Source organism: Lampetra fluviatilis, chromosome 1 (genome assembly GCF_964198595.1).
Source record: "Lampetra fluviatilis chromosome 1, kcLamFluv1.1, whole genome shotgun sequence".
Classification (NCBI taxonomy): Eukaryota; Metazoa; Chordata; class Hyperoartia; order Petromyzontiformes; family Petromyzontidae; genus Lampetra; species Lampetra fluviatilis.
In genome coordinates, this window is record NC_136275.1 from 13291129 (window position 1) to 13314570 (window position 23442).

The 23442-nt window shown below is 40.9% G+C and overlaps 1 protein-coding gene across 2 annotated transcripts in view; it reads left to right on the forward strand.

Moving 5' to 3' along the window:
- Positions 1-9779: 9779 nt before the first annotated feature.
- LOC144932715 (dynein axonemal heavy chain 5-like) overlaps positions 9780-23442 on the forward strand; it is a 95011-nt gene continuing 81348 nt past the window's right edge. Inside the window, exons 1-8 of one of the 2 annotated variants that reach the window (XM_078857085.1) lie at positions 9780-10360; positions 14857-14954; positions 15430-15624; positions 16885-16959; positions 17096-17194; positions 20276-20347; positions 21118-21219; positions 23203-23389. In XM_078857085.1, coding sequence (XP_078713211.1) covers positions 10174-10360; positions 14857-14954; positions 15430-15624; positions 16885-16959; positions 17096-17194; positions 20276-20347; positions 21118-21219; positions 23203-23389 — 1015 coding nt within the window. In that variant the 5' untranslated portion in view covers positions 9780-10173. The remainder of the gene's footprint in view (positions 10361-14856; positions 14955-15429; positions 15625-16884; positions 16960-17095; positions 17195-20275; positions 20348-21117; positions 21220-23202; positions 23390-23442) is intronic. The other variant, XM_078857095.1, reaches the window with a different exon arrangement.

Below are 23442 nucleotides of genomic sequence, written 5' to 3' on the forward strand. Positions count from 1 at the left end.
AACATTTTACCTGGATAATCCCTGGAGATGGAACGTCTCGTTTGCAAGGGTGCCCAGGGTATCAATTAGACACTATAATTACATATCCAAACAAATCACTTCCTATGGACCTTGATAATTAGTGCTGAGAAATATGAACCAATATAATGATGGATTGATCGAATTAACACCAGAAAGGTTTCCAGTACAGATGCATAAACAATAATGTGAATGTAATTTCCTTGATATATTTAGTAAGATAAAATCATAAACAATATACGCAGAACAGAGTTTGCTTATACAGTACCGCATTGTATATTATATATCCATAATGCTCCATAACTACGCATATTTAGTTTGTACTACTAAGTGTATTAGTTACTTGCAATCGGAATGAGCGAATTCAAATTCTTGTTGGGTGCTGACTGAACCCGTATTGCATCCCAAATCGATAAAACATATATATTACCACCTTTTGTGGTGAAGTCAACAATGTCTCTATGGTTAGATTCACCTCCCCGCCAAAGGAATTTGAGATTTTCACCGCCGGCTAAGGGCTGCAAACAGGAGGCAAAATCACTCTCTCCATGCTCATTTGAACAAGAAATCACTTTGCCTTTTCGAATCACTATGTAATAAAATAAGCAAACAAGCGAGCCTAATTCTGCTGATGAGACACTATGTCTTTCGACCTTTCCGGAATTTGCTTGTGTTGAACCAATGCTGCTGAAATTACGCACTCCCACAAGACCCTGTGGTTGATGTGATGTGTAAATAAACAAAGGACAAACATGTGGAAACTGGTCTAGTTATGCTTATGTATTTTAACAACGATATGTGTTACTCTTCTGCCCATGCAACACATTCCTGCGGAGGGAGCTGGTAGGAACGTTGGATTGCTCGGTCAATGGCCAGGGTCAACGGCGGCGTGGTGTATTCCGCAAATATGCCCGACTGTGAGGGCGGGCACAAGCCGGCGTGAGTAGGTTAAACGTTGAGTTTTATAAGGGCACCACGGGGTCACCAGCCCCTCCCCACCCAGCCCCACCCCTCCCACCCAGCCCCACCCCTCCCACCCAGCCCCTCCCCACCCTCTCCAACCAGCCCCTCCCCACCCTCCCCACCCAGCCCCTCCCCACCTTCCCCACCCAGCCCCTCTCCACCCTCCCCTCCCCTCCCACCCCCCACCCAGCCCCACCCCTCCCACCCAGCCCCACCCCATCCTCCCCACCCAGCCCCTCCCCACCCAGCTCCTCCCCACCCTCCCCTCCCTCCCCACCCAGCCCCTCCCTCCCCACCCAGCCCCTCCCTGCACGACGGACGGACACAATAATCCCGTGTGGGCTGGTGTCACCAGGAGGTTCCTACCTAAATGTACATCGTGTACGAGCGCAATTAAGTGGAGTTGGTGTGACCACGTGCCATTGGGGAAGACGTGGCAAGTGTGTCACGCCCGGTACTCTTACGCGTGTCCAGACACGACGCGGTGCTGTTCTCACTGCTCAGTCTCTTGTGACCATGAGCAAATTAATCGCCGAATGTCCAAACCGGTCCAGAGGTTGCTTGTGTGAAACCACAGCGCCTTTTGCACCCCCAGAAGGCCCCGTGGCTAATGTAACCTATGAAAATACGATACATTTACACGTGGAGGGACCGATATGGGAACTAAGTAGGCGTTATTTTGTCCGCTTATTTATTTTGTCTGCTTAAACATAGTAGATGTGTCTGTCATACAAGACTGGCTTCCAAAAGCACACGGTGCATTGACCAGCTCCTGTTTGGATTACAATACCTGGTTCACTGCGCACATCGGCTTTGGTGTCGTCCGTCTGTCGGAGTATGAATACTTTTATCTGTAATCTATAGACCTACACCTATTGCATTTGCTTGTTTTGTGGGTTTGTATAGAGAGTATTGCTTATTAATACATAGTATAACTTGCACGGACACAACACCGACATACAACAGTGAATAAATGTACATCTCGTACTTTGCTATGACAACATCAACTGGAATGAGACAGATCTCGGAAGCTAAGCAGGCTGGAGCCTGGGTTCGTGCTCGGACGAAACGACCATCATACACGCCACGTTTCCGTGGAGGTCAACAGAGAGAACAGCATTGCAAAAAAAACAATATATTGCTGGGCCGTAATTCGAAGCCCCCCCCGCCTTCACAAACCCGCAGTGACCAGCGTGGTGAAGTATGGCAAAATAATGTCCACTGCTCTGGACGGCGTGGGGAGACCCTCATCTTCCAATGGATTGACAAAAGAGACCTGTACATCTTCTTGGTTCTTGGTAAAGTCACGTAGAAGGGAAATAATAAAATAATAAAAACAAAACATAATAAAATAATTCTCACGCGTCTGACGCTGTCTCCCCGACAGACCTGGTCTTCACCTGAGTACGGCTGCTTGCGTTGTGGCCGAAACGTCGTGAGAATTATTTTATTATGTTTTATTTTTATTATTTTATTATTTCCCTTCTACGTGACTTTACCGAAAGAACCAAGAAGATTAATCCCTGCCGTCACGAAAGCTTTTATCTCGAGACTTGTACATATACATGCGCTGTAGTCTACATACGTTTACATACACTGTACTGTCTACCATTTGGTGTCATAATAGGAGACTTGGAGTTTAACCAGAAATAGCACTTGAAAGGTTGTGAAGTCTTGGTTGCTGAATGCTGAAGGCTATGTTGCATTAACATTCCAAACACTACGCGTACGCAGAACGCATCAGAATGAAACGAAAAATTGCATTTATCCAAGAGGGACCTCGTTGAGTTAAGACCTTTCTTTCAGGAGGATCTCGCATTTAGAATCTGAAAATCAGTTCTTGAATTAGCTCCGAACACATGGAGCGAAGCGTCTGACACCATGCCAAATAACACGCAGTATAACCAGAAAACACATCGGAGAGTGATACAGCCCAGCCGCGAAAACCCACGCAGTTGTCAATCGAAAGGCTTTATGCATTATATATGCACACACAGTATGGTGATGTCATCTACCGTGCATGGGATGATGAGTGGATACATGTTATGGTCACGATTCTGCCTTTTGCCATCTGGAAATCACCTTTTGTCTGCATTATTGTTAACTATTGTTTTCAGCTTCCACGCATTATTCTGTCTGATGAGTTTCTTATCATTTACAGAAAGTTGTTATAAATGGTCTATTACAGAGTGGTAGGTGGGAGTGAACTGAAGTACCCAGATAAATCCCATGCATCCAAGGGGATACAACTCAAAGCCCTGCAAAACACAAAACAATCTCTCCTACCAGCAATGGATTTAACTGCCCTCTATTTACAAGACCAGATTTTTCAATGAGCCCATTGTGACCATAAGTCTCCGGGTTAATGTAGCACTGGGTAAAATAGTTAAAAATAAACAGTTCGGGTTCTAGGACAACAATGTAAAACACAATGATAAACAGCAAGCAGACTGGAAGGCTACAATTTAAAATGCAGAGTTAAACATCTTAACAGCAAATATTTTCGAGCGCAACAAATATAAATTCACAACCGAAAATATAGTTACAGAAACACGTTATAGAGTGCTACACAATATATATAAAAAACGCAAACAATAACCAATATAAATCAAAATGCAGAGCAAAACATAACAGAGAGAGAGCCAGGGATCAATATCAAACCCTGAAATATGATTCAAAACGTATTAGCATGTGATTCATCAGAATATAGCCTACAGAGTGGTCACCAGTCGCTCCCACAGGCAGACGTGACATTCTCTGCTGGGCTAAAGGGGTGGCTTGGGTTCAAACCAACAACATTTTGTATGCTGCTGCGGTTTTCCATGGGAGAATATTGATCAGCAAATGGCATTAGGATATTCGAGCATATTACCCTCCCTAGAGACATGTCTCTGATAAATTCAAGACCTAGCATTGCTGTACTTAGCATTTATGAAGCTGTGAATCGTATATTCGATGTAATTAATTACATTGGTCGTTTAATTAACCCAGTGTTAAATTTAAGCTATTAAAGTGCCCTGAATATGGATTCTACAGTATTTATACTTTTCTTCTTTTACCATATTTTTCGAATGAGAAGATACACTCCTCCCACCACCCCCTGTATTTAAAGCAAAAGTTGGTGGTGCATGTTAATTTGGAACGTGTTTGTTTTACCAGATTTGGTGTTTAGGGTGCGCCATACTTTCCGGAGCATCTTAAAATCTGGACAAAAAGGTAATGCCGCATCCAGTAATGCATGTTAATGTACTGTGCATCCCTCAGGGCATAGGTCATTGCACTGATAGATGTGGGTCTCCCCATGCCGTGCGGGTCATGGGATGGTTAGTGCTGATTTGCGAAAACGTGGAGCATAGATATTGGAGCTTTGGAACAGTAAAACTAAATTAGTTGCTACCCTGCCTTCTGCTGATCACCACCTCGCCCTGAAGCAGCTTAGAACACCTGGTATTGTGCTTGGATGGGCCATAACCATGTAAAAATGCATCGTGTTGGAAGACAATGCTTAGAGTATATTAATAATTGAGTTTTTTGAATACCAGGGTCACCCACATGGTGGGTTTTCGCCGGGCATTCCGACATCCTTCCAAAATGGATTCTTGAACAAGAAGAAACTAGTGTGCATCGTCAGCGACCCCCAGTGGGATGGCTTGTCAACTGCTAAACGAGGTGTATGTGCACAAATACATGCACGAATATGTACGTGTACATTGCGCACTGACCAGCCGAGTGAAGTATGTACGGTCAAATAATCCCCATGATCCACATGGCGTGGGGAAGCTCTCATCCAGCAGTGGATTGATAAAATAGCTGTGAATATACATGTAAGTGTATGTAAATAAGGTGTGTGGATACACTATATATGGTTGTCACGTTGGGTATACTGGGTCCCGTCATAGAAACATGGAACTTCCACAACGGGTTCAATGTCACCAACGCTGATAAACACCACACAACGCTCTTTTGAGTTAGGACACCCTGGATTTTCATTAATCTATTATACAAATATCAAATACGTTCACAATATTTATAATAAAGGTTTTTGGGTTAGATCGCGTAAGTATAAACGTTCCATAACCCACCACCACACGACACAGCCAGTAAGCTTTGTCACGTAAACAACGCGCTAATTAGTAACTAGTTACTAACTAGTTACTAACGAATTATTTGGCGCGTAGTTACTAGTAATTACTAGTAATTACTAGTATTACTAGTAATTACTAGTAACTTCCCCACGCCACATCGTCAGCGACGCCCAGTGGGATACTAGTAACTAATTAGTAACTAGTAATTAATTAGTAACTAGTAACTAATTGGCGCATTGTTTACGTGACAAACCTTACTGGCTGTGTCGGGTGGTGGAAGGGTTACAACACATTGATACTTACGTGATCTAACCCAAAAACCATTATTATGAATAATATTGGTCGCGAAAGCCTACGTGTTAAACGTACACAATACTATACAGGGTATACACAACACGGTATGTTAGTTCATGCCATGGGCAGTCTCACGTCTTCCCCATATTTGAATAGAACATTTGATAGACTGATGTAATAAATACCTCACAATCTGCACTGCGTCAAACGCCACTGCATAATAAGACGCTGATGCACGGGTCAGAGTTGAAATCTTCCACATTCATGCACGTTTTTTCATTCCAATGCTGGGTGACGGCCACCTCCAGCTGTGTGGTTCGTGAAGGGCATCTTCAGATGATAAACACTTGGTGGCGTCCACTTTAAAGCACCTATCGCCACCTCGCATTGACCAGCCCCATGCATCCTGTATTGGATTGATAGATGGCTGATTATTTTCCGATATTTTCACTTCCATGTATGGAGCGATTCACACTGATTCTATTAATTTGTCAATAAACTGATTCAAGACAATTTTTCGATTTTAGTTCCCGTTAAGATTGTCTCCTAACATGAGAATCTATTTTTTTTTTATATAACTAAATGTTTACACTCACGACAATATCGTAATGCAGAAATAATAGCTCTGATTTGCATTGCTACCTGCCTCCCTACAGACTATCTTAATAAAATGAAAAGGTGCAGCCACGATATTTTTTGCTCAATCCACTTCTGGTGGAATAACCTCCACCACTAGGGGGAGCTCTAGAAAGCCCCCTCTTGAATATAGAGGGCAATTTGGCCTACTCTTCCACGCTGGCCAGATGTCTTGGAAGAGGTGGGATTACACACACTTCATTGATGTCAAAATTGGAAGAAAAGTGAATTACAGTACGGTATTGTGTTACTACACACCCTCTTGAAAGGTTGTCAAATAATTATCTTTCATGGATCGCATAAAACATTGGTACCACTATAGCCTTGCTAACAGCTAATTGCATTGCATTGTTGGTGACTACCACACCAGGATCACCGAGGCTTGCCAGATGTTGCAGGCTTGAGGCTGCGAAGTGGCCAGGAGATGGCAGTGCTGGGTGATGCTCCCTCGTGGTGGGACATCAAACAGCCAAAATCAGAACCCTCGTCAAAAAGTCAATCCAATCAGTGTGACACTCCTGGATATATAGCCATAAATACATCATTGGAATTATTCAAAATGTAGACGTTCTTTCGGCGGCAGGGTGACGCAGTGGTAACAATTGTGCATCACAGCATGCAGCCTAGGTTCAATTCCCGACTCGGGCCACTTTCTGCTTGGAGTTAGTATCTTTTACACCACATTACACAAGGGTCTCCTACAGGTTCTCCGGTTTCCTCCTACCCCAACCATACAATGTAACTAGTGTTGTCCAAACATTCCAATGCTAAATAAATTACTTGTTGATTGCTCTTTTGGAATTACACATAACAACATTGACCCCCTGATTCTAAAACTTGGCAGGACCCTCCTGAAAAAGAGCCTTGAGACTCCGTGAGCATTTTCTGAGTAATCAAGCGTAGTCGTATTAATAATATTCATCCCATTTTGTCGAGGGCCTTCTTTTCACGCCGTGCGGGGGTGATGACAGTTCTTTGACCATACTTCACCATGCATATTTTTTTTGTCCATTGTACCTCTAGTGGGTAGACCAACCACATTTAGAGAAATATCTGATCTGGCACCGTGGACAAGTCAGTACTGCACTGTATTAGGCGTTCAGTTGGGGATTATAAGTCCCATACGCTTTCCACCGGTCGCCCTTGGGAAGTGATCACTGGAGTGAGGGCATCACCAGGACGCACGCTGGCGTCGCTGGGCAACTGACCCAGCCAGCCGCAGCGCATAGCAATGCAAAGCAGTCAGACACACACAGCACGTACACATAGCACATGTCGCATATAATCACCCATTCCTACCGAAGATGCAGACACACACACAATATACAGTAGTGGCATAGTACATAGCACAACCAATCATACACACAGCACACACAGCGATACCTAGTAAAGCCTTTAATGACTGATGGGGCAAGTGATGTTAGTGAGCATATTAAAGCACTGCAGACACAACTGCGGTATATTAGTTTCACGTCGATATATATTCCATATTTGCAACGGCATCACCTATACACGTTCCAAGCAAGACCGTAATTATAATATAGTTTGGGGAGGGACACATCCCCCCCCCAATATATATGATCATTTTGAGCATATTTGAATATTGGGGGGGATGTATTGCTATAAAGATATTTACAAAATAATTGCTATGCTATGTAAATAAAAACAACAATTTGTTAAACCTGGGCCACAATATCTGGACTTGTCTTCATATAACAATGCATAGATTTATGTGTATATGATTGTGGTTATGGTTGTACATTATTAATCCCTAATCTCTGCCATTACATACAACGAAACAAGAAAAGGTAAAAAAAGAAAAACAGAGCAATGTAATACACTATCAGATATTATTGTAAAAAATACATAAAAAGTCCACCCCTTGTGTTAGTGAATTTTTAAATATTTTAGGCAAGGAAATGGCAGAAAATGAGTTTTAAAATTTAGATTTTTCTTCTGGGGGGGGGACCCTCAGACCCCCAGGAAGATTTGCCCCCCCGCCCAATGTTGACTCCATAGCTACGGCCTTGGTCCCAAGCCAACTGTTATGTGGGGCTGGCCAGTTATGATTCGTTTCGCTTCACTACTGTATTGCTGCGAATTATTCCGCGGTGCAGAGACACACACGCATAACACAGGCAATACACACCACACAGCACTCGACCGAGGTCGCTGGTAGTACAAACATAGTCGGATTGAAGACTCCAAACTCACAGTAACGAACAGTAACGGACAGAAGCCATTATCCTAACAACTCGAGCGATCATCTTTGCAAAGTGTTTGCTCAAATTTGACGTTGGAGTTACATTTCATACGCAGGCTTTCACGACCAAATATTTCGATTCAGAATTAGTTGATTTTGGGTGAGATTGTGTAGGTATAATGTTCATTTTCAACCATAACCCTCAGCCATCTGACAGAGCCAATCAAATCAAGTTGTCAAATCAATGGCAATCGATTTGGTTGTTGAGCAAACAGGAAATATTAAAATGCAAGTACAATTTGGACAATTGAGTGTTCATGTACTGCAGTTAATTTGCTCTTATATTTCAATCGATTGATGTTCTCAGCAAAAAAAAAACCATGGTTGTACAGTACTATAACCCTCTACGTGTCCACGTGTAGTATGCTCATCATCTGCCTTCACCAACACCACCACGGCACTGACCCACCACTGCATGTGGTATAAACATTGAGTGTCAACCAACAACGACCCCGCAACAGCGTGGAGGGAAGGAAGGCCCCCCTCGTCACACAGCAGTGGTTTGACATAATGGACTGGGCAATGCCATGTTACTACGACTACTAAGCTAAACTACAACGCCGTTCTCAACACACGCTTCAGATATAAATACATTCCTGTCAACCCCGTATCAGTGCCCTACCTTATTACAGACCAATTCTGACCTTATTGGTCACCCCAGTGCCCATATAAATCTCAACGTTCATCCTTACAAAGTCCCATCACAAGGGAAAAACACAAACAAATAAATCTTGACTTAAAGCTTTCGTGACTAAGAATTAATATTCTTTGGGTAGGTAAAAAATAAAATAAAAATAAATTAAATCACTTGATACAGTAATTTTGCTGTGACGGTGCCACCTGAAGACGGAAGCTTGTGTTGCCTCCGAAACGTCGTGATTTAATTCATTTGTATAAAAATTTTTACCTACGTGACTTTACTGAAAAACCAAAGAGTATGGACCCTTGCAGTAATGAAAACTTCAAATCTAGAACCACGTAAGATAGAACATTTTTTGCAGCATTTATTATTTATTATTAGAAAAATTATAATAATTTATTATTATAAAATAAAAATAATTTATTATTTTTATTTTTCTAATAAGAAAAATAATTTATTATTTGATTTTTTCTATCTACGTGGCTTCAGGTTTTTTCGGTGAAGTCACGTAGATAATAGAAATAAAATAATAAATTATAATTTTATATCTATTATAAAATAATACATTATTATCTTTAGTAGGTAATAAAAATAAAGTAATACAATATTATTTTATTTTATTTCTATTATAAAACAACACATTAGTAGGTTATTATTTAACATAATTATTTTATTTAGTAGGTAATAGAAATAAAATAATAAATTATTGTTTTATTTCTATTATAAAATAATAAATTATTTAATTTCTATTACCTACGTGACTTTACCGAAAAAAAACTAAGAGTATCACCACCACCCCCACCCACCACCACCAACAACTTTTAATGAATAGAACACGGGGCCGGTTGCCTCGCAACTGTTGTTAGAGACTGTGGCGGGGGGCGGGGGTTGGTGGCGTTGGTCGCGCGCGCCTCACATCAGGCACCGCTGAAGTTGAGAAAGGCGAGGAGGGCCACTTTAATCGGCGTTCCAGACCGTGTTAAATGTCGACACTTTTAGCGGTGTAACTTTTGCAGTCGTCGCGCCCTTGAGACGTTTAACAACGTTGCTTTCTTTCGCAAACTTTACACGGTCGGTCGGTGTTGATTTATCAGAGTTTGCAGGAGACCCGCGCGAGGCAATTCTCCTGCCACCACCACCACCCCCCGCCACCGCCGCCGCAGTTGACTACCGTTAAGAAGTTCATGAAAGTTTGTAGATAGAACATTACAGAGCCCCGGGGGGGGGGGGCCGGGGGCACTTGTGTGGTGTTGTTGGAGGTGAGGAGCTTCCTCATGGCTGAGCCAGCTGCCAGCCAGGATGGCGAAATCGAGGGGGTCTCCGCAGAAGAAGAATCCCGGCAGCCGCGGGGTTCAGTGGCCCCCGATCCCGAGTCGGCGGACGGTGTCGAGCCGGTTCCTGGCGGTGCCGAGCCCGGAGAAAACAGCCACGACGTGTCCCCTCCACTCGTGAGCATCAAGGGTAAGAAGAAGGAGGACACACCGCCACACACACACAAGCACCCTCTGGGTTTCCATTGACAATTATGGGGAAGTATGTCCGTCGTCTTAACGCCGGTTGTGAAATTGTCCATGGCTTATTTTGTTATTATTGTACATTCTAGATTTGAAGCTTTCGTGACTGCAAGGATTCATACTCTTAGGTTTTTTTCGGTAAAGTCACGTAGGTGAAAAAATAATGATGAAGTAAAATAATAAAAAATGAAAATAACTCAATGAAATCACGACGTTTCGGAGGCAACAAGTGTCCGTCTTCAGGTGGGACAGGATACTGTAAATTTAGCTGTTTTATTTTAGTATTTTACCTACGTGACTTTACCGAAACAATCTAAGAGTATGTCCGTGTACATTCTATTCGTACGCGCAATGTACAACCTCTTTGACAACCCACTGCTGGATGAGGGCCTCCCCCACAGACCACGTTTGTTACATTTTAACCCGCTAAACAAACCCACGATTTGAGATGGGACCATCTCGTTTGCAAGGTTCAGAGTTGACCAAACTTCTTCAAACCACGCTGGTTCTGGTCAGTGGCCGGTGAAGGCGGCCAGGAGACGTAGGGTGGCGTTGAGTAGACGTGGAATCGTAGCAGTACGGTACAACAACGATGTGCATCGTCCCTCTTTAATGTTGTACGAGTTGCAAAACAAAATAGTTGGAGTTTGTATCGCTGAGCAGAGAGTTTGAGTCGCGAGTTGGTCGGAGGAGGAAGCTTTCATGCCCTCGTACGATTCAGCACTTGCAGCTTGGACCCTTTTTTGTTAAATAAAATTAAAACTCATGTATTTATTTATTTGTTGTTGTTAATCTGTCCAGGAGCACTGGTATTTGATTGTGTAAAGACGTATACGTAGCGTGTTGTCCAGTTTGTAAGTGTGATATGTTTATAGGAACTGGGACGTACACATTGGTTTATCCACCCTACTTTATGAACAATATTTATTCGAATAAACAGCACTCGTTCGACGAGAAACGTGGATTGTAACCTCGGTTTACACGTGTCACTTGCAATGTGAGGGATACATGGAAAAGTTTGCGTCGCTGGTACTGTACCGTACTGTAATGTTGGTAACGTTCTTAAAATGATTTGTTGAAGGATGTCTCCGGTTATCAACTTCGCAAAAGAGACAGACACTAAGTGACTCAATGCTTAAACTAATGTGGACCCCCTCTACCTATTTCATTTGGTGGACTACATTGCACCAGTAGTTGAAATTCCACATTCCTATGGAGAGATCCGTAATAGTTCAGTATTAACCAACAATTGCACAGATCTTGGTATAGAAAATAGAGTACAGTACACGTTGCTTGTAACACTTGACGAAAAAAACTCAATACAATGAACAACACGGTGGCCTTAAAATATAAATAATATTAAATCGGAAACGTTATGGGCCTTCTTCACTCATAGCACATGAACTGAGAGGCCAGAGATCAGTTAAATAAGGGTCGGAGATTCCACTTAAACACCATGGGGCCTGATGAGAATTGAGAGATTTAAATATTCTCTGATGGCCAGTTTTTAAATAGGCACTCGTCACCTGTTTTACAATGAAATTCCCAAGAACAAGACATCGAATTAAAAAAAATACATTTTGTTTGTAAGCAATAATAAAAAGGTGGTAATACTGGACTACTAAAGTACAGTAATTAAAATAATATCGCGCCCTTTGTTAAGTGACTGCTAGAAAGAGGCCTTCTCACGCCTTGTTAATAACGGCAATGCTATTCTCCATATATCCTTGCTGCTACACCACAGCCAAAATACATTTTTTGTCTCATTTCATAAAGTGTTTTTTATGACTTTCAGAGGCATAAAATGAAAAATATGCTATAATCTTGCACCCAGTAGCTATACAAATATGCTATACAAATACAATTGTGCAGACTTTGTAAATAGAAGTTTTGCTAAGATGTTGATAAGAGTTTACATAGTTTAAACTAAATCCTAAATTCATAACCGTTTATAGTGGCAGTGTTAAGGTATGGCTGCACTCGGACTGTGGTCGTAAAAAGGTAATATATAAAGTCAAAGTATCTCCCTGCTCCAATGAGGTGACATCTCCTTTGGTGTGAAATCCATATGTGGACATTCCACGTTAACAAGGTGGGGCGGAAGACCATTGTTGACTTCCCACAAAAAATGATAGAGGAGTCAATTTCTGAATGGGATATAAACCCACAACATTCTGATTTTGAGTCAAGTGCTCAAACCATAGTGTTCTCTATTCAGATTGTATAAGAGGTTGAGCTGCAATACTCACATCATACATTTCCTTCAAACTTAAAATTCACTGATTCATTTTTGTTTTTGGTTTAGGCCATGTAGTAGTTTTATGTCTAATTTTACAATTTCTGAGTTCCCTACCTTATTAGGCCCAAAGTAGTTTGAGTGAAACGTATGTTGATGTTAAATTCCGTCATGGGGAGTCTTAAGCCACTGGAGAGCTTGATTGGCCAGAATATTATATATCAATACATTGACACGTATAAATAATATATTTGTAAACGTGGCAATTTTTTCAGGTGGTGGAGGGTTAATGACAATAATTTTGCCATGAAACGACTACGTGGCCTAATCTGAAAACAAATGTGGATCAGAACTTTCCCGAGCTACTTGTGACAAAGTATGGGCTACTGAGGATAAAAAATATTGTCTTGCAACCATGACCCATACAGCCAAAGCTTATCAGTCATTGCTAATATTGATGTTTGGCATTTAAATGTCAGTGCTGTGTCACTGGGTGTGTTCGCTTGAAGTAATTGTGCTGTCATCTGGTGTGTCTTGGTTCTTGACTTATGTGGAGGTAGAGCTAAAATCCCGATATTTGCAGTATTGGCTATTTTGTATTAATCATTTACTTAACCATTATTTTGCTTTATTATGCATTTATCATCGCAACATCCTATTAATAAAGTGGTTGTTAACCATGATGCTAAACTCGTAATACAAATGCAGGAAAGAAAAAAAGTGTTCAAGAAAATACTGAATTAGCATGTTTGGCCAAGTCCGTCAATGAGTTCGTTTGGTTAAGTCCGTTAATGGGTCCGTTTGGTTAAGTCCATTAATGAGTCCGTTTGGTTAAGTCCTTTAATGAGTCCGTTTGGTTAAGTCCGTTAATGGGTCCGTTTGGTTAAGTCCGTTAATGAGTTCGTTTGGTTAAGTCCATTAATGCTTGGCAAAGGGGAGAAAACAGGGAGTACCTGGATAAAACCTTTGCATGAGGGATAACACTTAAAACTCTGCAAAGATATATTCAATCCACTTATTGTACTATCATCATCTGGGTACCACGCAGCCCAGCAGGTTTAGGTGTTCACAATGTGTGCTCTGCCAACACTTTCCTTCAAATAATTTTCCGCACGTCCAATTAGCACAGTTGGCTACGTATGGTATGAAAGAAGTTCAACATTCATACATACATACATTGGATTACAGGAAAACGCCACTATCGCAACCAGTCCCGCACCAGCTTGCACTGACCAGCGTGGTGAAATATGGTCAAACAATCCCGATGACTGAATCGGTACAGTATGCCATGTGAAATGGAAATATAACATTAAAGTGAGTTTATATTGGTGTTGTGTACTGCCATGCAGCTGTTATTTTTCCTGAATCATTGAAGGCAGCAGTTGCGCAATGGTTAGTGCATTGTACTTTTAACCCAGTGAACTGAGTTTGATTCCCAGCCATGGTTATTATCAGTGGCTAACACTCGATGTTTAAACCAATCCTGTACACCCTTCCCCTTTACCAACTTGCTCTGACCAGTGTGGTAAAGTATGGTATAACAACCTTTATGACAAATACAATATGGTGAGGTCCTCGTCCTGCAGTGGATTAACAAAGTGCCGTCAATTATGAGTAATATGTAAACATAACATGTATTATTGCATTTTTGGCCTGTTGTGATGTTAGCAGGGTGGTTTCTAGGGGGGGAATTATCTCTATGGTGCCCACCACAACTGAACAAGATTTCCTACCCCACTGACTTATACTCCCTCCTCCAATTTCACAATTGGTAGCTATGCCACTGTATTTACCAAATGCATATAATCCACAATAGAAAAACACGAGTTACATAAGAATGCAATTACTGTAACTACGAATCGATTAATTGACTCACATAATGTCTTACTTGTCACGATGCATACACTAAATCGTGCGTATGAAAAATTATTATATACAACTCATACAAATAATATGCAGATATTACATTTAGGCTAATGAAATATAAAACTGTATAAATAACACAGAAACTCAACAGAAAATACAAGTGAGACGACAACACAGCAAAAACGACACAATAAAATTGCCTTTCTGTCAAATTACAACCCCAAATCGTGATTATTCTTTGAATGCCTTGAGGAGTGGGGGTGTAAAATGTTTTCATGGCTATTATCTCTACTGAATAAGTCAGACACAAAATGAAAGACTGGGCATTAATCTTTTCTCAGCAGGTGAGGGATCAAGAACCAAGGGGCGTGGAGCCAGATTAAGTCAGCAAAATGGTGGAGCCCCCACTCCTTCACCCACCACGGCCACCCCAGCCACGGTACGAGCTGCACATATACAGAGATCATCGGCGTTTAGTTAATATGCGGCACTTACGTAATTCACATTTTATGCTGCATTGCCCCCAATTCACAGCCTCGTAGATCAAGCCAAAGCAGACGTTTAATAGGAAATATTTGTTGTTCAGCTGCCAGAGTGGATGAGCGCTGCGCCATTGCACATTTCAGAAGATAGTGGATTTTGATTGAAATGCTTAACACAAATAAACCATTTTTTGTGTAATATGAGGAACGTGAATTGTACGTGAAAATTTTCTTATTTTGCAAATGTTATTGGAGGAAATTTAATTGGATTGAAATTAGCTATTACTTTGAGATCTGTGATTTAGATAGCAAGTACAAATTACAAATTAAATACAATTAAACATTTAAATGTAATTTTGATACTGCCCATCTGCGATAAGAGACCTTAACACGAAAGAAGAATGTGTCCCATTCCATGGCTGATATGTGTAGATGTCAGGCGCTGGATGGAAATCATCGGGGCCTGGGAGCGAGGCTCTGCGAAGCATGGCAAATCAGACCAAGGTCACCAGGGACGAGCGGAGGGCCCAACTGGACGGACGTCACAAGTACCTCATCTCCAAGCTAGCCGATGTCCTGGGTCAGGACGAGGCCGCCGTGGAAGATGCCATCCTGGCGGACGAGAGGGTAGGTCTTCTGGGCACCACGTGCATTGTGTAAGGCAAAGTTCTTCAGCTGGCTGCCCGCAGGCCAAATGTGGCCCACGGAGGCTCTTGGAGTGGCCACCAAGAGATGTGGCCTGCCAAGAGATATGGCTCGCTGAGAAAGCAAGAGATACAGATGCGTGAGATGAAAGAGAGAAAGACAATGGATGGAGATGAGAGCTGGAGACAAAAGATGACGACTAGTGAAATAATAAACACCAGATAGATGAGTAACCTGGATATCAGAGGTGTAGATTAGTGTTTATCCAATGTGACATTACGTCGATTCACGTAATGTATGATGTCACATGACTCGCCAGCACAGGCTAATTTTATCATGTGGCCTGCCGGAAAAAGATAGTTCAAGAACCTTGGTGGTGGGTGACGAGAGGGGGTCATAGCGTACCCCACACTAAGCTGTGCAAGGTCACAGGGAACTGTTGAAAAGATGACATCAGTCTTAGTGATTCTGATTTATATATGATTTATACGTCTAACTAGAAAACTATAGACAGACATAAGCAGATGATGATTGCTTGTGTTGCAATCGAAACGTCGCTATTATTTTAATTTATTATTTTATTTTTAGACGTGACTTAACCGAAAGAACCAAAGAATAATTCCTGCAGTCACGAAAGCTCCAAATTAAGAATGATTTATACGTTCAGTTAATAACGAAACAAATTTTTGTATTTTTACAAATGCTATCCCAATTGTACTATTGGCATCATGTCATGAAATACAGTTTCCATTTTTAGCTCTTGGAAAACAGTGTTCCGCAGAGGGAAAGTTTATGCGTCTACTTCTGAGATTATTTCAAGTGATATTTTATCTACATATTAGGGAGTGCACTTTGCCACATACCCTGCTATTGAAAAAAGTTTGTAATATCGCAGTCAAACCAATATTTTTGATTCTCAGAGCTGGATTTTAGCTACATTGTAAAAATAAAACTTGAATATTATGGTATTTTGCTCAGTCATTGGTGACCAGGCTGAGACCATCATCTTGCTAAACTTGAGAACTCGGTTTAATCTCTAGTTACCTACCCTGATTCAAACCCAGGATGACTAAGCCAACTTCACACATATATCTTAAACATCAGTTAGCCCTTGTAGGGTATTATGTTGAGTTAATATTGAATTTGAAACAAACTAAAGATGAAACTTGAATGCATTGCATTTACCTTGAAAATAATGTACAGTCATCATTTTTCAATTAAATTTTCTTCCCTTTACTCCAGTTTGAACAAATAAAGGATTTCTTTGTTGCCAACGGATCAAAGAGGCTCATGTTCTTCTGCCAAGAATCTACCCAGGTTAGTGTTACACATTTTTTTAATTAATATTTTCTCGTAATTGTGTGATTAAAAATAATAATCTAAGAACTGCTTTATAGCGGGCTTTTTCTGTCTGTTGTGAATATGCAAATTCATAATTTTCTATGGTTCCCAGCCTCGTGACACTATCTATTCTCGCGGAGAGATGTCCATCAGTCACGTGGGAAGCAACGTGTCTCACAAGCGGTTGTTCATCACGACAGGTGCCGACGAGGTAAGTGGGCCCGTCATCTCTACGTGCATCACTGAAGTGCTGCACTAGGCTGCTGTAAGTGTGATTTGCTGAGAGAATTGTGGTACTCTGCCGATTGCAATTTGTATTATCCAGCAGCGCCGCCTATCAATTTAATGTGCATCTTGGTCTTTTGCCAGAGGACCTTTCAAAGATGCACAGCTTGAGTTGCGCACTGGCGGCATGACACTGCCATCGCAGGACGTAGGTTAAAGCTATTCTCTATTCTCTTGGTTAACTACATCAATATCGTTTCCTACCTTCTCGTTAGCACGTTTTTAAAATGTATTTTGAAGACTTTTTCAGCATTATCATTCAAGAGATGGCGTTTTTGCAACTTTAAATGTGGAATGCCACTCACACACGATTGGATTGTGCACGAAGCTTGCGCTGTGTTCCCTTGCATGCCCAGGCTTGTCTTCAAAACTCTGTGAGCTCACTCGCTGACAGAATCTGAGCTCTCCGTTATGCTTGTGTTCATCAGATAAATAGAGACATTCTGTAAGAAATGCGGGAAGAAGAAAACGTGCAAATAGTTTCACTGGGATACAACAAGAGGTTGGCTTATACTGTAACACTGTTTGGTGATCAGCAGAGGGATTTCCTTGCTGTGCTTTTGTATGAGAGGTGGTCTAACAGTGAGGCTTTTTACTTTCAAGTGTAGATGTTAATCTCCGGTCAGCCTGACACATGGGTAGTAAAAATGGGTCTCTTGCCTTGATGGAATTTTGATTTCATCTCAGGCTTTTGTCGACCTCGTTTCTTATGCAAGTGGACATTATGCACAGTGCATCGAAGATTGTGACAGTGAATTATTGATGTAAATGCTAATATTCCGGAAGTACTAGAAAGCTGCTATTTTGCTCAGCTGTTGCCAGGTCTGTGTTTAAATTTCTATGACTCTAAAAACAGACATTTTTAAATTTAGGCCACCAAAATGATGGCTCAAAGGTTGATTGGTTTCACTCATAGGGCAGGCTAAGCTTATCGCGCTAAATAGTTTGAAGTCTTGTCTGAAACACTTTAAATATACAATCCCCATCGTCAATGAACTGCGCAGTTTGTCTCCATGGAGTGCGATGCTAAATCAGTAGAGAGCAAGGGAACCGCGCTCGTGGTGACTCTTGTGAATATATGAAAAATAAGTTAAAAGCTTGGTGGTCTTTACCTGGTAAGATCAAAATTGTGTTTAGGTTTATTTGTATGTCTTTCTTTTTGCTATTTGTTTACCTTTCCTATACTTTGCACTCCTTTCGTGTTTTTGTAGTGTTTGTTGTTGCAACGTTCTACTGGACATCTGTGAAAAAGAGCTTCATAGCTCATCAGATTCCTCCATTATAAATAAATATTCTGATTCTGATAAACTTCAAATAAACACGTTGAGATATGAGAGGATAAAAATGCATATATTTTCTTGTAATGCATTATTTCCATGTATAAATCACAATCCATATAATAATAAAAAAAATATATTTATAGTTTTCTGGTTGCAAGGCTTATAATCTTCCTAAATCGAGGTCATCATCATAAAACATTTATTTACTACTGTAGTATGTATACATTAGAGTAATCGTTTATTTACTTATTTGGTTAAATCGTCATCTGCACTGCATTCTGATAGCATTTATTGCCAAGCCACTGTTTGGCAATTATTGTAGCTCAGTTTGTTCAAACAGGATCAGCATTTAACCCAAACATTTGGCGGGGGAGCAAATAATAAAGGTAATGTCTGCTTTGGAACGGCTGTGTGAACTGAGGCTTGTAAGAGCTTGTCTCTTGAGTTGGACGGTTGCTGGTTAAAACACCCCTTCCTGTGCCTTCCATTGTGTTCTAGACACAGCATTGAAGAGCATCCCATGCTTTACAAGAAGCATTGTCTAGCCATGGCTTCTGTATTTGAAGTTTTCGTGACTGCAAGGATCCATACTCTTTGGTTCTTTCGGTAAAGTCACGTAGGTGAAAAAAAAAATAAAAAAAAACCACGACGTTTCAATTGCACCAGTCTCACGTCCCAGTCCCTAACGTCCACGCAACGCCCCCCCTCTCCTATCGCCCCCTTCCTTTCCCTCCCCACTCCTCTCTGACTTATATAACGTCCTTAACCTTGGCATCTCTCTCACTTCAGTAAAAAAATTTTGCTGTGGTTTTCACACCGGATGATGATTGCTTGTGTTGCAATCGAAACGTCGTGATTTTTTCATTTTTTATTTTTCACCTATGTGACTTTACCGAATGAACCAAAGAGTATGGCTTCTGTCTTTCGTAATCTTGATTAACTAATAAATCCTACAAAACACAATACTTTCCAAACTAAATAGGCAGCCAAGAGTCTATCTCCTATTTAAAATAATCTAGTCGATCAGATCAGTCAATGGGCTTAATTAGCAGGGTCTCAGCAGAGCCAGGCCTGCTATAGAAATGCTGCTGTTTTACCAGACGTTATAGGCCCCTGCCAAAAACATCTGGCCCCTGCCTAAAACATCTGGTCATATACAAAGAATTGAATTATGATGAACAATTGTATGCACGTAAATTATGCTACTACTGTTATACCATCGTTGTTCAACAATATAAACATACATAAGCTGTATAATCAAGTTTGACCGAGTGTTTTAATTGTAATTCTAAAAATGGAAGTGATTGTGCTACTTTTAAATGTATCATGGGACCTCCTTTGCCAGTACCAAAATATGAGAATAGGTTTTCCCCTTTTTTCTGGCAACAAAACATCTTAACACCTGTTTTGTTGCCAGAAAAAAGGGGAAAACCTATTCTCATTTTTAACAGTAGTTAATGCTTTTCAACTTTTTTGGCTGTTTGCACATTACCTTTGTCCTCTCTGTAGGGAGGGGATTTGATAACTCTTGTAAATATTGTCCAATACAAACTAACTTTAGTATAAAGATGTGTTGCTATTAGGGACTAAGCTCTCTCGGAAACTGTATATGGAAATCAGTGCTAAAAGGCCCTGCCTTGGCATCCCAGCCTTGCAGCCAAAGCAATGATTATCAACAATGCAATGTAGCCTATGATGACGATAGTGATGCCTCTTATCATTTTCAGGCTTTCGCAGGCACATGCTACTTCTTCCTGCGCACCACAGAGAAAGCCATATCGACAGCTAACATGGCCCAGGTATGCCTGAAACCAAAGAGAGCACGTGTCATTGCAGTCCAAATCGCCCATCAGATTAATGTGCATTGTACAGTCCTTTGTCAATCCAGTGCTGTACGAAGGATTCCCCATACTGTGCTGGTCGTGGGGTTATTTAACCATACTTCATCACGCTGGTTAGCGCCAGTTCAGATATCACTCGCCACTGATGTAAGTCATGGCCATGAATCGAACTCACACACCGGTTCATAGTGTAGTGGGTGAACCACTGCACCACTGCTCCACCTCACATCACATTAACCTGGCCCCAAAATTATTTAAATGCTTTCACAATTGTGTTGCACATGCATGAAATGCATTACTGCTGATTGCTGTTCATGTAAATTGTCATATACATTCATGTGCAACTGAATTTCTCCAGGGTTTTATAAACAAAAGTGATCATATCAGAGTGACCTGAAACTGTTACTAGTTTTATCTTGGTCTTTTTGGCACACTCGCAATAATGTGGTACTTTGGATATTTGGATTACACCAATTTCATCAAAAATGCAATACATTCACCAGGAGGGGCAACTAGATGCTAATAGATAGCAGTACAACAAGTAGGCTCCTGCATTACCCTTGCTGATTGTTGAGCACTGTTTTACGAGTTATATTTTGCTGGTTGCTCAGGTGTTTAAAAAAAAGACATTGTTTAAATGTTCAAAGTAGGACCCTTGGCAAAAATATGGTCAGTGAAGCGTTACTGCATTGGAGAATGATCATGATTGTGATAATGCGTCTCCACAGGAGATCAACTTTGGTGTGCTGGAGTGTCCTGAAGGGGACATTCTACAAGGCGTGGAGAGCTTCCTCTCCTCCTTAATGATCCCAGCTCTAAAATCTCAGGAGGTACTCATGTTCCTCATGACTTGATTCAAATATAAAGTGCAACTACATACAGTATGCCAACACAATATGATTTATACTAATACAAAAACTGTACAATTATAATGGAAAGTAGGTTTGTAATGATACATTGTTTTGTCAGTTAAAATAGAATGTTACACTGACAAAATACACATCGTGAGTGTGACAGTCTATTCGTTCCAATGACTGCAAATTATTTGCAAGTGATGTGCTAATGATATGTATAAGTTAATGAAGTAAAATTGTCAAAAACGCAAGACAAAAAAACCCCGAAAATACACACGATGTTGTGAAAATGAGACCAAAATCAATTGAATATTGAACCAAGTTGTGAATCAAAGTTGCTTCAATCCCCAGAAAAGGTGCATCATTTACATGCCTAGAACAAAGGCATTTCTGAATGAAACAATTCAATGTGATTTCAAACGTCTCATTAAAATTGAAGATCGCTCATGCAGGAATAAAGCTTATTTGCATGCTGGCCAGATTTACAAATCTGCATTATGATAAAATGTTTGATTTTATATTTCACTTACAAAGTTGTAAGTTAAACATCGTGACCATTATAGCAGCTGTGTTTGTCTTTCATCCATTTATTTTACTGCTCAATGGGACACAAAGAAATCTAATGTTTACAAATTTACAAATGGTGATATAATTTATTCATGCAGGATTTCACAGTAATGCGTCATTGTGCAGAATTAGATAGGTGTAGAATTGCAAAGACGGCACGGCTGTTGATCTCAAAGGATGCAACAGTATTGTATAGCAAGCATATGTGGCTCTCCAATCCCAGCGTGGTGATCGAGGCAAGTAACAGGGAATAGATGTGCCCCACCACAAAGGTCACCTCAGAGCACTTCAGTAGCCATTATTGAGCTCTGCCCTTTCAGACATTATGGTTTTATAATCATGCTCTTGAGAAAACAGGGCAGGGGGCCAGTGTATCCAATTTGTGGGGGCGGCAGTGGTTACGGTATCTTTCCAGTTGGCTGAGGTGCTCAAAATAATGCTTATAATAATGCTTATGTTGGTATATTACGCAGGTAAATGGCATATATATGCTGAGTATTTGTGTATGGTACTTGTGTATATTATAAAGGTGGTTGAAGTGAAATTGTTCTATTAAACATGTGTGATTGATGGCCTTTAACTAGGTTACAGTCTACTAAGATTCATACCGGTGTGATTTGTTAAAAAAACGAGTAATAATTCAGATACCTCACGTTATGTTTATGATCATGTAAGTCCCTCACTGCACACTCTGCCGTGCTTTAAACGCTATTGATGTATTGAAACAAGTTTGTCGTTGTGCTTATAACTCGAGAACCAAAAGTAGTACATGAACGAGCAATACCCCAAAAATATTAAACAAAAATCCCTTTCCCAAATGCATCTTTATTTTTTGAGAGGACATTACCTGAACCTGAAGAATGGGTTGATTTCTTGGTTATAATTGCTCAATAGAGACTCCTATTGATGGATTTTATAAAAAAAATTATGATATAAATTTTTTTAAATTATACTACTGTTGAGGAATTGAATGGCATTTGTTTTCAACATCACGATACTACAATTGATATCTAGAAAAAAATATCCGTGATTATACTTTTGACTTGAGAATAAAACGCAATACATGGATGAGCCCTTTGGTACATGTCTGGTGGTCAGATGGCATCCACAGGTGCTGCCAAAGCCCTTTACTTTATACTCAATAAACAATAATACTCCATTAAGTACTGGATATCTGTGAAAAAAGGCCTTCATAGCTCATCGGATTCCTCCAGTCAAAATAAAGATTCTGATTCCCCATCTCATCTGTCTACCCAATTCCAAGCGATTCTCATTTTTCTGTGCTCTGCTCATGTCCTTCTCGTAATTTCATTGCCCATTTCACCTCTCTGACGATCTGCTCCATTTTTTTTTTATCACCCAACAATCACCATGGCCCACCCCCGCACACAGACGTGGGGAGTAATAAAAAGTGGAGAGAACGACCCCGCCGTCGAAGTGTTCCTGGACAGCGTAAACTACTTCATGCAGAGCCTGTCAGGAGTGCGGCAGAACATTCAGCAGAAGGTGCAGCTGATGGAGGCGGATCTGGGAACCATCCTCGACGGCGTCATGGGTCCTGCAGACTACACGGTTTCAGGTGAAGATCTGGTGTTAAATTGCGGTAGTGCATTTGCTGCTCCTTGCAGAGGT